Below are 13,506 nucleotides of genomic sequence, written 5' to 3' on the forward strand. Positions count from 1 at the left end.
GCCAAAATGCAGCTATTTCTTCAAATAAAATTATATTTTCAAAGACACATTTTTTTGCAAGTAACTGGTTAAGTCCAGCTATTACTTATGATAAGATTTTTATGTCTAGCTAATCAACTTGCATTTTCAAGCTGCCACTAAAAGAGCATTAATTAATGCCTAGTATCATTAGCAACATTCATTTTGTGTCTTTAAATTTTCTTTTAAATATTCTAACATTCTGCAATCTATTAAGAGCAAGTCAAACTGTCTACTCATATCCCTGTGTTCTACCTTCATAAACATGTGGAGTGTGGTAGTTTCTTTTGTAACGTCTACGGTTCGCCATTGCACGAGAAGCTTGCACAAGAAATTCAGAGTAAACCTTATTTTTTGTCATCATTTGTGGTATCACGAGTACATCTGCACATTCTTTTGTTCCAATTAATGCTAAAAAAGTTCTCAATCACCCAATGACAAAACAAGGTAGTCATAAAAAATAGCTTAACTTATTCCCACAATTGAAGAAATGTTTACATCCATTTAAAATCAATTAGACATATTTCAAATCACAAAAAAGCTGCAGGTATAAAATCCATTCCACCACAAAAATAAAATCACCATATCATGAAATTATATGTCTATAGATATCTGTAAAAGAGGGGGAAAGTAAAGTAACCAACTCAATGAACTGAATTAAACTTAATTAGACAAGGTAAAAATTAAAATGATTATAAATAAAGTGCTAGCACACATGGAGCGATTGAAATTCCAGCGACATTTATGCTTTTTGACAGCCTCAAAATATTTACGCTAGTTTAATGATACAAAAGTGGTAGAGAATTATGAAGTATGACTTAACTGTGAGTATTCCATTCAGAACATGAGGGTTTAAATTAAATCACATTGATAAGCATGCATGTTAATTAGTCTTTTTTATATTATTTTCTTTACATATACTTCCTGGTTTAACCCATGTGCAAATATTACACTGATGAAGTTTAAACTTTAAATTCTAACAATGTTTCATAAATTCCAAAGTTATGCAGAATGAAATTAAACTATCTTACCAACACTGAAATCAGCAGTTTAAATCATGGATGATACTTTATTAAATGTATTATGTTGATTTATTTCAATTAGTTGAAATTTATTAATTTATTTGAATTTGCTTAAGTCATTTTAAGTTTTTGGAGTTTTGTCAAATTAAATCTAGAAAAAGATCCAAAAATTTGGGTAAACTTGGCATCATGCACTAAGGAGGAAAAAAATTGTTGCATTTTCCAGGAAAGGAAAAAAATCATAGAAATCAATTAAAAGGAAATGGAATTGAAAAGTGTTCGATCCATAACATGCAAGATTTCAAAACCTACATGACCATTGTCTCCAACAGGAGAGAATTGGGAAGTTATACGACCGTCTGATGTTTGAGTTGCAGTTGTTTTCTGCTAGAGCGAGCGAGTGAGTGAGCGATAGATAGATAGATGGGAGGATAGATAGATAGACAGACAGACAATGGTGAGACAACAATTAATGAATCAATAAAACCAACAGAAGAAAACACATACATTGCAAAATAGACAGCAACAAAAATCTAAACAACTTGTAAGATATGAGTGAATGAATGACAAGTTTTTGATGAAAAATGAACGAATAAATTAAGTATAGATGTAGAAGTTTGCACTTGGCAAGAAGCAAAGGAAAAGTCTTGTATTCTAATCTTTGGAAAAAAATGTATCCTAGCAGTGCGATAATTTGAAGTGAAGAAAAGATACTTCTTGTGTAGAAAGTTTTATTTAGAAAACATCAACAATCCTGTAGGTGTGTGTAAAGTTGCAAGAGTATTGGAAATATACCAAAGTTGAAAACATTTAATATTACAAGTCAAATTTTATGCACTATCAATATTATGTCAACTTTTGTCATGGTACTTATTATAGAAAAACAAATATGAGCTTCATTCAAAAGAATAAGTTCATTGCAAATAGATGAGTTGCTGATTGATGGTCCTTCATTCCTAATAACACAATATCATATTTACACTCAACAAATTTTTAATCTGTTAAACACAATTTCCCCAATTTATTCTGAATTGTTCAGAATCTGTCAGGAACCTTGTTTTCTTTGGGCTAGTGTTTCTAGATGTTGGTGTTGGCAAGCCTCATGTCTGGTTCAGATAATATAATCAAACTCTTTTCAGTTTACGTAAATTGTATCCAGTTTATAAGCCCATAATCCTTATTCATTGCATTATCCCCTGCTCCTGGGGTTACAAACTAAATTAAATCTATAAGCAGCAAACAAAACTTTGGTTTTGTCATTAAAACCAAACAAGATCTTTGCCAAACCAACACCTAGAAACAACAGGCCAGAGTGAACATGATTCCTGACAGGAATTTTTCTGAAGATGGATTAAAATAATTTTATTGTGTCTGTGCAAGAACTATTTGTGAATACATAACTTATAAAAGTTATGCAACCATTTGTATTGAATTTTATTACACAAAACTAGCCACTGGTCTTGTTGAATATCATTATGGTAAGTACAAGTTACCGTAGCCTAGGCAAGCCTAGTATCAAGTATTTCTGTGAGTATTGCATTCATGCCATGAGGTTTGTTTGCTTGGCAAACAGAGTGAGTCTTGATTTAATACATCTTAGTCTGGGTAACCTTATCAAGCACATAATTAGTCTGGTGTGCATCCCAATGGAGGTTTTCTATCCACCCTGACCTGGCAGTGTGTTTGCCACAACCAGGATTAGCCCAACAAACTACATTCACTCAAGTACTGAACAACCTAAAATCGATGTTGGGATATTTGTCATCATACCCAGAAACCCTTACATAATGTGAGACTAGATTAATAGCAACCTCCAAACTTTATATTTATATTGAATAACAAATCTGGTACGCAGAGATCAAGGAAATCTACCCAAATGGATAGATACATAGCTTATGGATTTGTTAACTATTTGGTTCACTCTACACTTGCTAATATACAAAGGGTAAACATTTTTTGTTTGTTTAATAATAACTGCAGATGTTGCTGCTTCCTATATAAATTAAGACAATTACAGATTAGTAACTATATAAATTACAACTTAATTTGAAAATACAATTTAACTTTAAAATATATTCAACATAAAGAATATTTGTGGAAAGCAACAAATGACATAAATTGAATGGTACTTTTATCATTTGCAAGATTTTTAAAGTATAAAATAAATGAGATTCATTTCCAGCTTTAAGTAACTTCAATTTACAACCTACTGTGGACCAAAAAATGCCCTTCTTTTCAACAAATTTGTAAAAAATATGTATCCTTTTTATATCACATTTTTATTTGAATATTAAAACATATCTTGTGCAAATACCAAATGCTGCTTTCCACAAATTGCTGTTAGCTTATTTTTTATTTAAAAGAATTCGTAATTTTTTAATTTTTTTATTTAAAAGAATTGATCAAACTTAAATATGATGGCAACGTGTTCCTTTCCTCAAAGTCAGCCATAAGTCTTTGATCCTAAGATTAGATATTATATGATTAGTATATGAATTAATAAAGAGGGATGGGAGTATGATTTAGGTTTATTTATCTAATGAAGAGTTAACATACATAGATAACTATGAGGCAACCTGTCAGGCTGTAGTCACATCATTCTGTCTTAGATGGTCACACTAATTATTACAGGCTGTAAATGGAACTAATTAATTAGTATGAAAACAATCAAATATGATGCAAATTAATGTCAAATGATGCATGTAAACTACATAATCATATTAAAATGTTACAGCAATGCTAAAACGTATGATGGCTCAATTTTGTCACATTTCATATCTTTGCCTTCTACAGACCAAGTTTGATGTTGTGTGTGTGCTTTGCCACCGGTTTATGTAAAATGCATCAATACATTGTACAATCCAATAAAATGTAGTTTATGCATTTTGCGTTCACTAGTCACAAAATGTGCACCAAATGTCTAGCTATATACTGGCCCTCAAACATCTGGATTCTTTTGTATTGTACTTTTTTTTGGTATAAATGGAAGGAAATCTAGTAAATTGATATGTTGAATGCTTTCAAACTCAAACTTAGTGTTTTTAGGTCTCCTTGACACTTGTAGGTAACACCAAATATAAAACATGACATCTGTCCATCTCGTCTTCAGCATTGCTTACTACTAATGTATAATAATGAAACTCATCAATAAGTTGTGTTCCATCTACTTTGCAATGTTATACCTCTTGCCTATTTGGTACTGATCAAAAGTAGGACAAACTTGTCTTAATGTCATGGAACAGAACTGATTGGAATCAACATTCTTGTTGGTGTAATCATGACAACCTGTTTATAGTATACTCACCTCTCTGCATAGCTGCATTCAATATCTCTTGTAACTCCCAAGCATCAACTTCCATATCCTAAACACAATACAATACATAAAAGGGTTGAGTCTTGGTAAAAAGCTACTGAAAAACTAGTCTAATTAATGATCAACATTTTTATGTTTTTTGGATGTAGAGGAGTATATTACTTCAATTAGGTGAAAACCTAGACATTTAACTTATTCTACTTTGAGGCACTATAGCATAAATGCCACCTTTCTAACTGATCGATGATTATTTTTTCTTGGCCTTAGTACATTACATTGGTAAACACTGGTAACATTTTCTGTTGATCTATTTAGATTGTACCTTCCATTTTAATTGCTTGTTTACGATAAGTATTTTTAAAATAATTTGGAAGTTATTTCAGTGTTGTTTCAGTACACATTTATAACATGGTCAAAATATAAAACCAAACAAATGCTGTCAACAGAGTACTGAACAACATCCTATGATTTCATATTCTTTAGAGTACACAAAAATACTCACATCTCCCGTCAATTTCTTGAAGAATTCACGGAACTTGCCAGTCTGTGGGTCATTGGGATCAACTGGAGCCGGCTGCAATAAAAACACATTTTGTGAATTAGCATCCCATTGACACTGACGGTAACAATTATACCTACATGATGCTGGAACAGAGAAAGTGGGGCTGAAAACAGGCACCTGATTAAGACTGCATGATGAATTTTGTTTTGGTTTTTCGTTGGTCATGAAAAGACTGCATGGTGAATTTTGTTTTGGTTTTTTCTTTGGTCATGAAATGAGATAGCTATGAAAAGTTAATTGCATATCTTGTAACTATGATCACATATCAGCTATATTTAGTTGTGCACATATCAAATGTAGCATATGCAGTCAGTATTGTATCGTGAAATGACATGGATAGCGTGTCTCTTCAATTCTGATTCTACCTATGTGTGAAGAGTGTTTCACTTCAATTATGTTGATACTACCATGTGAATAGTGTGTCTCTTTAATTCCCACTCTACCTAGGTGAATCACATCAACTATTTGTGTGAACAGTGCGGTTTTCATTCTGACACTATCTATTAAGTCTGATGTTCAACATTCAGTAATTAACCATATCAAGAACAATTTATTACATCTCAATCCTAATTCCCTATTTGTATTTGTTATTGTATAACCTAATTTGGATCTAGATTTTCAAAATGAATGAGAAAGCACATGCATAGATGTAAATTCAAAATTAATTGTAAAAACACAAACACATGATGAGATGAAAATCAAAACAAGAATACATAACATTGATTAGACATTTGAACAAAAGCATATAAAAATTGCTATGAAAATTGAAACAAGACATGAGACATATGAGAAAAGATACTCATTCAATCTAATCGACATACACAGGCTGTTATTGTGTCAGACATACACTGATGTATGCGTTAATCTGTATGTCAGTGGGTATCAGCCAAAACTAACTGCATTAACTTCGTTCAAACTGTTAATAGTCAGCAAAATGTTGTAAAGCATGCAGTTAATTGGACGCTTTGCACATGCTAGTGACAATGTAAATAAAATTCTACCCAAATCAGATCATCTGTTATGATCAATCAATTAATGTGCCAACTTGCTATCTCCTTCAACCTTAACTATTTATATGCCCCTACCCAACTCACTACTAATTTGAAGATTAAGAAATAAAGAAAACTATTAAATCTACACATTTATAAAAAATGTAAGAATGAACATTTCAAAGACAATGACAGAATAGTGTAAATCAAAAGGACTATGCAACTTAAATTCTTGAAAAAGAACGGTGATATTCAAAATCACAATGACAGTGAAAATGAGAAGGTTTCAGATAAAAATGTACAATTTATTCACTTCTTTACAATTAGATTTGTGTGTTCTGATATAATAAGTATAATTAAGGTGTCACATTAATGTGAAACCATGAAGCTATGAAAATGGAATGATCGTTGACATGATAATTGCTAATTTGATGTTGATGATGTGTCTGATAAAACGTGCTGAAGGAAAAAAAATCAGTCAATTCCGTTAATTTGCAGGCAGTTAGTCAACCCGTCTCTTTCTCTCTCTTCTGTTACCATGGTTACCTTGGCCATTAAGGCCAGCATATCATCTCGTTTGCCAGGATCATCCTTTGCTGGTTTTGCAGAACCAACCTGGCCACAAATTTGTCATAGCAAGCAAATAACAACAAACATAAAACAATTGGTATCTTTGCTTGATATTAAATATTAAAGCAAATATGCAAAAGCAGCCAGCCAAAGGGGACTCGGCAGGGACTTTTAAAGTGGTTAACAAGTTAAAATTACATTAATAACGGGATCCAAATCTACAATATTAATAAGAAGGAAATTTATATTGAAGAAAAGTTGACATACAAAACCAGAGAATTCAGGACCACTTGGAGCAGCAGGCTGACCAGGCTGTAAAATAAGTAAATTTATGGGGCAAAGTGCAGATGTTACAATTGCCTAATAGGTCAAATTGAGACGAACACTTCCTTTAAAGATTCAACCATGTTGTACAATTGTCATTTCTTCCATAAATTTGAGATCAAGGCCTGTATGCAAGGTGATAGTTTCCATATATTTAATTTGAGAAGAAAGTTAAATCATTTTTGGGAAAAGGAGAGGAACTGGTTTTTCTTTCACTCTGGATGACATGCATACTAGAATAAGGTCATTGGTCGTCAGTAAGGTAGCTAATTTATTTGTTCAGTTATTAGTCAATAATGACATAAGATTTACTCCCTGGATTTACTAAATGAACTAGATCATTTCCTGTTGTCAAGAAAACACTACCTAGTTCATTGGAAAAAAGTCAGCCATTCCTTAATAATAACTGAACTATAAAATAAGCTAGATGCAGAATGGGAAGGGCATTGGTCTAAATCACACTGGATATATATCATGCACGGGTCATCATCAGTCTGGGGCTAAATTGAAATCTGAGGATATTGGCCTTATCCACTCCAAAATTGTCGTGCAAACTGCAATTTGGACATTGTCATCCAATGGACATACATATAGATCAAATCTGTCGTCTGAATATCGGTAGTGGGATGGAAGTACTGGCTGTGAATGCAAAAACCATCAAAATTGATGTCAATTTGGTGTCGTTTTGGTTGGATTCACTAGAATACATTGGACAATTTGGATACAAGGGAATTCAGTAAGGAAATCTTATGTAAAATAAGTGGATAAAAAGAAGCAATATCAATTTATTATATATGTTCAGCTGGAAGCAGGAAGTTCAGAATGACATTTTTAAGACACTCATCTTTGTAGCATATTTTTATTGGAAGAGTGATGAGCTTGCAATAATTAGGTGTAACATACAGGATTTGGAACAGGGGCAAGCTATTTTGGCAGCTCAAATGTAGTATGCGAAAATATGGCACACCAGTTAAAAGCACATATTTTTAATATAGTTTGTAACAGCTTACAAATATAGTATAAAAGTATAAAATGCAAAATGTCCTGGCCAATGAAGTAGAAAAACATAGATCGCTGAGCTCGAGCTGGTACGTTGCCGTTTCATTGACAATCACACACTGAATAAGCCATTATGAAATGAAGGGACCTAACAAAATCAGCATCAAATACAACTAAAATGGGAATTGAATTTACTCTAGCATGTATGGATTAATAAAATTAAATAAATTACTCGTTTTAGCATATTCAACTTTACTGTGTACCATTTTTTTATCAACAAAATTGCTGAATAATAAAGGCAAGCACGCTCCTAAATCTAGTTCATTCGCCGTTGCCATGCAGCGCTACAGGAACGGCGACTGAAGCGAAATTTAAGTAAAGTGGTAGAGTTGTTTAGCGTGGCAACACTGCTGAAATACCAGATTCAGGCGTGTTTGCCTTTATAATTCAGCAATTTTTGATAAAAACAATGGTATACTAGAAATTTAATGCGTTTTAATACATGATTTGTTCAACTTTGTGTATCTATACAGCACCCAAACCGGGACCCAAACCGGCTTCACAGATTCGGCGAGCAGGGCACTCTATTCTTTCTACCTCATTGGTTCTGGCTCACTACACTTACATCCCTTGGATACCTTCACCTTTTTGGGGACGGGTGGAGGGGCCAAGATTGATGTTTGGCATATCAAGCACAGGGGCAAGGGTTTAGGGTAGACAAGAATATTAATTCACCTCTTGGGCTAGGATACCCATACTTACTGCAGACTCTTTAAAAGGAAAGCTTGTTTACAAAATATCTTTTTGGGGGGGATGGGGAGGGGACTCCCTACTTCCAGCCAGATTGAGTATAGATGTCATATATGACATTCTTATTTGTATGAAGCAGTTGCAGAGCTTTTGAAGTATTGCCATTTTTTTCCATCACCAAGTGAATAAAGCTTCTTCAGCATTGAATGAGATAAGCTTAGCTATAATATAATATATAATATAAAGCAGCATATAGATATGTTTGAGTGCAAAAATCACTTATTTGTTCTCATTACAAATTGATTTGCAGTTTATCTGTTTCATTTTTAGGCTCATAAACCAGATTCTTTAAATGGGAGGCTATATTGAACTGAATGGAATTGCCAAGTGCAATGGTCAAAACAAAATTCTATTATATTCCATTCCCACAGAGCATGAAATTTTTAAACCTACACTACTATTCAAGACGAATAATAATTCCAGTAATATTCAGTGTTAACCGTATGCTGTTGTTTCCACATAATAATCTTTCTGTTCTTTATCAATTAGATATGACATTCAGCATTAAATACTTTCATCTCCTAACTTGGCACAATTTTGCTGTTCTACCAGCAATCATTTGTAGATGCTACCACTGTGATAATCTAAAAACTTTAATTTTCATAATCTCTTCTGCAACATATCCATTTACATCTCAAGAATATAGCATATAACCTTTAGCTATGTCTCCAATCATAGTTTGCCTGCAATATCTAAAGTCGAAATTAATCAAGATAACCGATTTGGTTGGACTTACTTGTTTGGGTAAATCTACTACTCCTGTTTCTTCATCAACCTCCCTGAAAGCAGAAGAATAAAATGATGTAACATAGTTGGGTTAGGGTTGAAAGGAAAGATTACACTAGCTTGTAGAGAAGAACAGCCTTCTCTTACTCTGATCGACATGCACACCCTGTTCATGGGTGACATAGGTAAGTCTTTGCGACCCTTCATGCACACTAAACAAAGCTTTGATGTGTAATCGCCAACCAGATATCCTGTCTTTTGTTATAATTGTGGGATGATTGAATTGGTCAATTATGGCCCCACTTCTGTTCTTACGTACTAAATAGGTAAACAAATGCTGTTCTTTTCTGCAAGAAAGTGTAAATGCTAGCTTCTGGATGGAATTTGTCACATTATTCAAATTGGGTGCAGAGGTAGGGGTGTATGGATCTCAAATAGAATAATGAAATTACAACTTACTGTGACGTGGCTTGCTTTAAGCTGTATACTCTGACCAAGAAATCTCCCTCAGAGTTGGGTTCAAATGTTGAGGGTACGATGACAAAGCGCCCCTTGGGTAGTCTGAAGCGTCCGCTGATCTCACGTGTGTTGATGAAAGTGGCACTGCGAGCTTTTGAGGCATTGTACAAGAAGAAATCTTTCTCCATGTTGCCTTCCCCTGTGCCTTTGTACTGTCAATACAATAAAAAGATATATGTCACTTAGTGAAATAACACCTGTAAAAATATAGCAAATCCTAGTTTAGCTTCAGAACATCACTAGTAGATCAGTTTTCAGGCACTCTGGTGTTAATGGGTACTTGCTTATAAATCATACAAACTCTAATCCTTAACCTAAACTTGACCCTCTCAGTTCTCTTAACAGGAAAGATTAGTGTGCATTGTTCTCACTGCAGGCAATATCTACAACTAAGGCTACCTTTGAAAGCTTTGTCAAAGGAAGTCGGTCTACATCAGGAAACCTTAAAATGTACAGCATTCCTGCAATCCATGACACCCTGGTGATTTGGCACACCCCCACTAGATTGTACATGACAGACACATCACCTGCAATTTACATACAATAAATCTACTTTAGTGCCCATACCTCATAGATGGCAAAGCCCATGGTGAGGTTGCCAATGCCCATCTTCATCTGCTTACGTCTGTTCTTCTGCATCAAAGCCACAATGAAGGTACATCCCTTGGTGGTTGGTGGTGGCACATCATCATCGTCATCATCATCATCATCATCTTCCTCCTCCAACCCTACTGCAATCTGAGGGTTGATCCAGAAGGTATCTGCATGGGCAAAACAAACATCAAGTCAATTCATTAAATGCTTGTATAATTGCGCAATACATGGAATGCATATGTGTGTGGGTGGGGTCTGCACATAAAAGTGCTCCTAAACAAGGGAATTTATTGTGCGATTGTAACGGTAGCACATAGCGTGCTGAGACTGCTGGCATGTTTTCAATCAACATGTGCCTGCGATCTTTGGCAGTCTGTGCATCGAAATGAAGTGCCAAGATCAGAGGGTACCAGCATATAATAAATAGCCCTTACTTTTTCTGTAAAATGTTAGTTAGTGCATATTCATTCAGTCTACAATTTAAATAGCAAAATATCAAGTGTGTGACCTGGGCTTATTATGACTATGACTATAACGGGTGTGTGTCTATGCACATGTACATGTATAGACTGCAAACATTATCACAATCTTATCTTAGGAATTCTTCATAATTATTGTTGTGTCATTAAGTATTTGACCCAAATAGATATAGCTATACAAACATATACCAGTGCATGAACAAATTCTACAAATCCACACGATCATGCAAAAATATATGCTACTTGTGTCAGATTTATTATTACTGTTAACAAGCAGCAGCAGGAAGGCACACACAATGTCATCCGTTGGTATATCAAAACATTCTTAAATGGAGTAGGAAACCAACCTTACTAAGTTACTGGCAAAAAATTACATTTAAGTCATATGCATTCATACTATTTCATATAATTATTATTATTGTTGACAATATTGCTTGTATACTGTCAAGAAGTGAATTACTCTGCTTAAGAAGGTTGTAGCTATGACAACCCAAAAATCAGGTGAATAACTTGTTGTGAGCAAAAGTTTACACATCACAATCAGCACATCTGGATCTTTCTTATTCAAGATACTGAATTGAATTTCCCTCTGACTTGTTTAAATTGCATTTTTTGTATTTCAACTGTAATTTTGCATCCTTAAGGATTAGCATACCAGTGTTTTGAGCTGAATGTATACGTACAGCATAATAATTATGTATTTAAATCAATATTAATCGAGGGTTGATAACTAGAAAGCCTTTAATTGGTTTTCATTGTGAGTTAAGGCTTTTTGGTTCTCAACCCTCGATTTGTACATCTATATACCAATACAGATGAATATGTTGCTATACAAGGCTTTATTACCTATATTCATCTCTATGTATCATGAATTTATATGTATATTTATTTTGTATTTCAGATTGTAACAGACAAGGTTCTAGTAGTTATTATACCTGGGAAGTTCCTGCAGCCACCAGCAGTAGCACCCTTCTGCCAACGTCCATGTGTGTAGTTTGCTACCCACTTCTTCTTGCCTGGTTTGGACATGGATTCTGGGTCCAAATGGCATACATCAACACGGTCATAATGACGTTTGAAATCATGAAATGCCATCCTGTGTAAACATATCAATCACAAGAAACTTGTTACAAGTAATATCAAAAAGTGATTAACTTGTGTTTTCCAAAATTTAAAATCTCCACTGGTATTTGATAATAGTCAAGATTATATGGATAAAAAATACATAAATTGAAATGTCTTGTGCCTGTGCCCTTAGAGCATGTTTGGATTCGGCTCGAACCTGTGACCTCTCTAATCTGAGCGTGTCAGCTTTTATATGCTAGCTTCATTTCAGTTTGCTAACACACTCCCGCACTTATCGTCAATCCCTATGAGCCAAGTTCTATCTTCCATGGTATTCAATATCCAATCAAGAGTTGAAGCTTATAATTGGCTACACCTATTTGTTTTTTGTTACTGCACATGTCAATAAAGTCTCAACTCACACTCATGTAAATTCACAATGCGCATCTAGCATTTAAGTGCTGTGCCCAATTGTGTGCAGACCATTCTATGTCATGGATGTTATGAGTCTTATTTTTTTCACCAATTATAAGCCAAACACACTTTACCAGTGCATTAGATAATCACCTGTCCACCTGTCACTTTGGACAGGCAGTTTGCTCCTGGGAGGAGCAAATTACTGCCTTTGATGAATGATGTTATAATCATAGCTCTTGTAAAGAGTATTTCTGAACTCAGTAGTAGATTCCTAAATTAGAAAATAGCAGCACATACGGACTGCTTGGAGCACAATAAGGTTAATTGAAATGACCCACCAGGAGCATGCATAATAGGGTTAACTGCCTGGCTTATGGATTTCAACTGAAATAGCTTATTGTATTGCACTTACCAGAATTCACCATCATCCTTTGCATCCAAACCCATGTCTTTCTTTTCTGAAGCGGAAAGTTGATTCCATTCTGCAGAGCTAAGAATTCAATGCCATGACACAGTTACTCACTGAATACTGAATTAGTTAAATAGTATCAACTGCTATCATTTACTAGACATACTGTATCTACTCCAGGGTTAGATTTATTTTAAAAAATGTGCATAGCAAATTTTTAGCAAAAACCTTATTTAGGTGATGTTCTTATAATATTAGCATATGTTTACATTGTAAAAATTGCTATACAAGCTGAAATTTGTGAAGCAGGTTGTCCAAAATGGGAAGCATTTTGCTCCATGACACAAGTTAAATCAAACCCTGATCTACTCTATTAAATGTCTCTTCTATCAAACGACCCTCCCCCATCTTTTTTCAAAGACATAAGTGACCAAAATGCAGAAATTCCTATGCCATATCATGTAATCATTGTAAGTTAGCTCAAAACTGGCATGTCAGGATCACAAAATTGCATGGATAAATCCTATTCGAACTTACATTTCTGTAATGTTTCTTGGCTAACTGTTATGAGGTCCATCATGAATCCCCTGCATCAACTTTTCCAGATGAGCCACAGGGAGAGAAGATTTGATTTGATTTTTTTCTTGGTCCTGCAGAGATTTTGAACCTGGGAACCAGTGTGGCACACTG

At 34.3% G+C, this 13,506-nt stretch overlaps 1 protein-coding gene across 7 annotated transcripts in view; it reads right to left on the reverse strand.

The window, feature by feature from the left end:
• The window catches only part of LOC140152602 (calpain-9-like), a 58,839-nt gene that overhangs the window by 12,326 nt on the left and 33,007 nt on the right, over positions 1-13,506 (reverse strand). For 2 of the 7 annotated variants that reach the window (XM_072175010.1, XM_072175008.1), the window contains exons 7-14: positions 12,820-12,897; positions 11,861-12,021; positions 10,420-10,613; positions 9,793-10,004; positions 9,344-9,386; positions 6,451-6,519; positions 4,856-4,927; positions 4,345-4,402 (exon numbers count right to left, since the gene is read on the reverse strand). In XM_072175010.1, the coding sequence (XP_072031111.1) occupies positions 4,345-4,402; positions 4,856-4,927; positions 6,451-6,519; positions 9,344-9,386; positions 9,793-10,004; positions 10,420-10,613; positions 11,861-12,021; positions 12,820-12,897 (887 nt within the window). Of the gene's footprint in view, positions 1-4,344; positions 4,403-4,855; positions 4,928-6,450; positions 6,520-6,741; positions 6,787-7,386; positions 7,438-9,343; positions 9,387-9,792; positions 10,005-10,419; positions 10,614-11,860; positions 12,022-12,819; positions 12,898-13,506 lie in introns of all 7 variants that reach the window. The other 5 variants (XM_072175013.1, XM_072175012.1, XM_072175015.1 and 2 more) reach the window with 3 other exon arrangements.

The sequence above is a fragment of the Amphiura filiformis genome, chromosome 5 (assembly GCF_039555335.1).
Source record: "Amphiura filiformis chromosome 5, Afil_fr2py, whole genome shotgun sequence".
Classification (NCBI taxonomy): Eukaryota; Metazoa; Echinodermata; class Ophiuroidea; order Amphilepidida; family Amphiuridae; genus Amphiura; species Amphiura filiformis.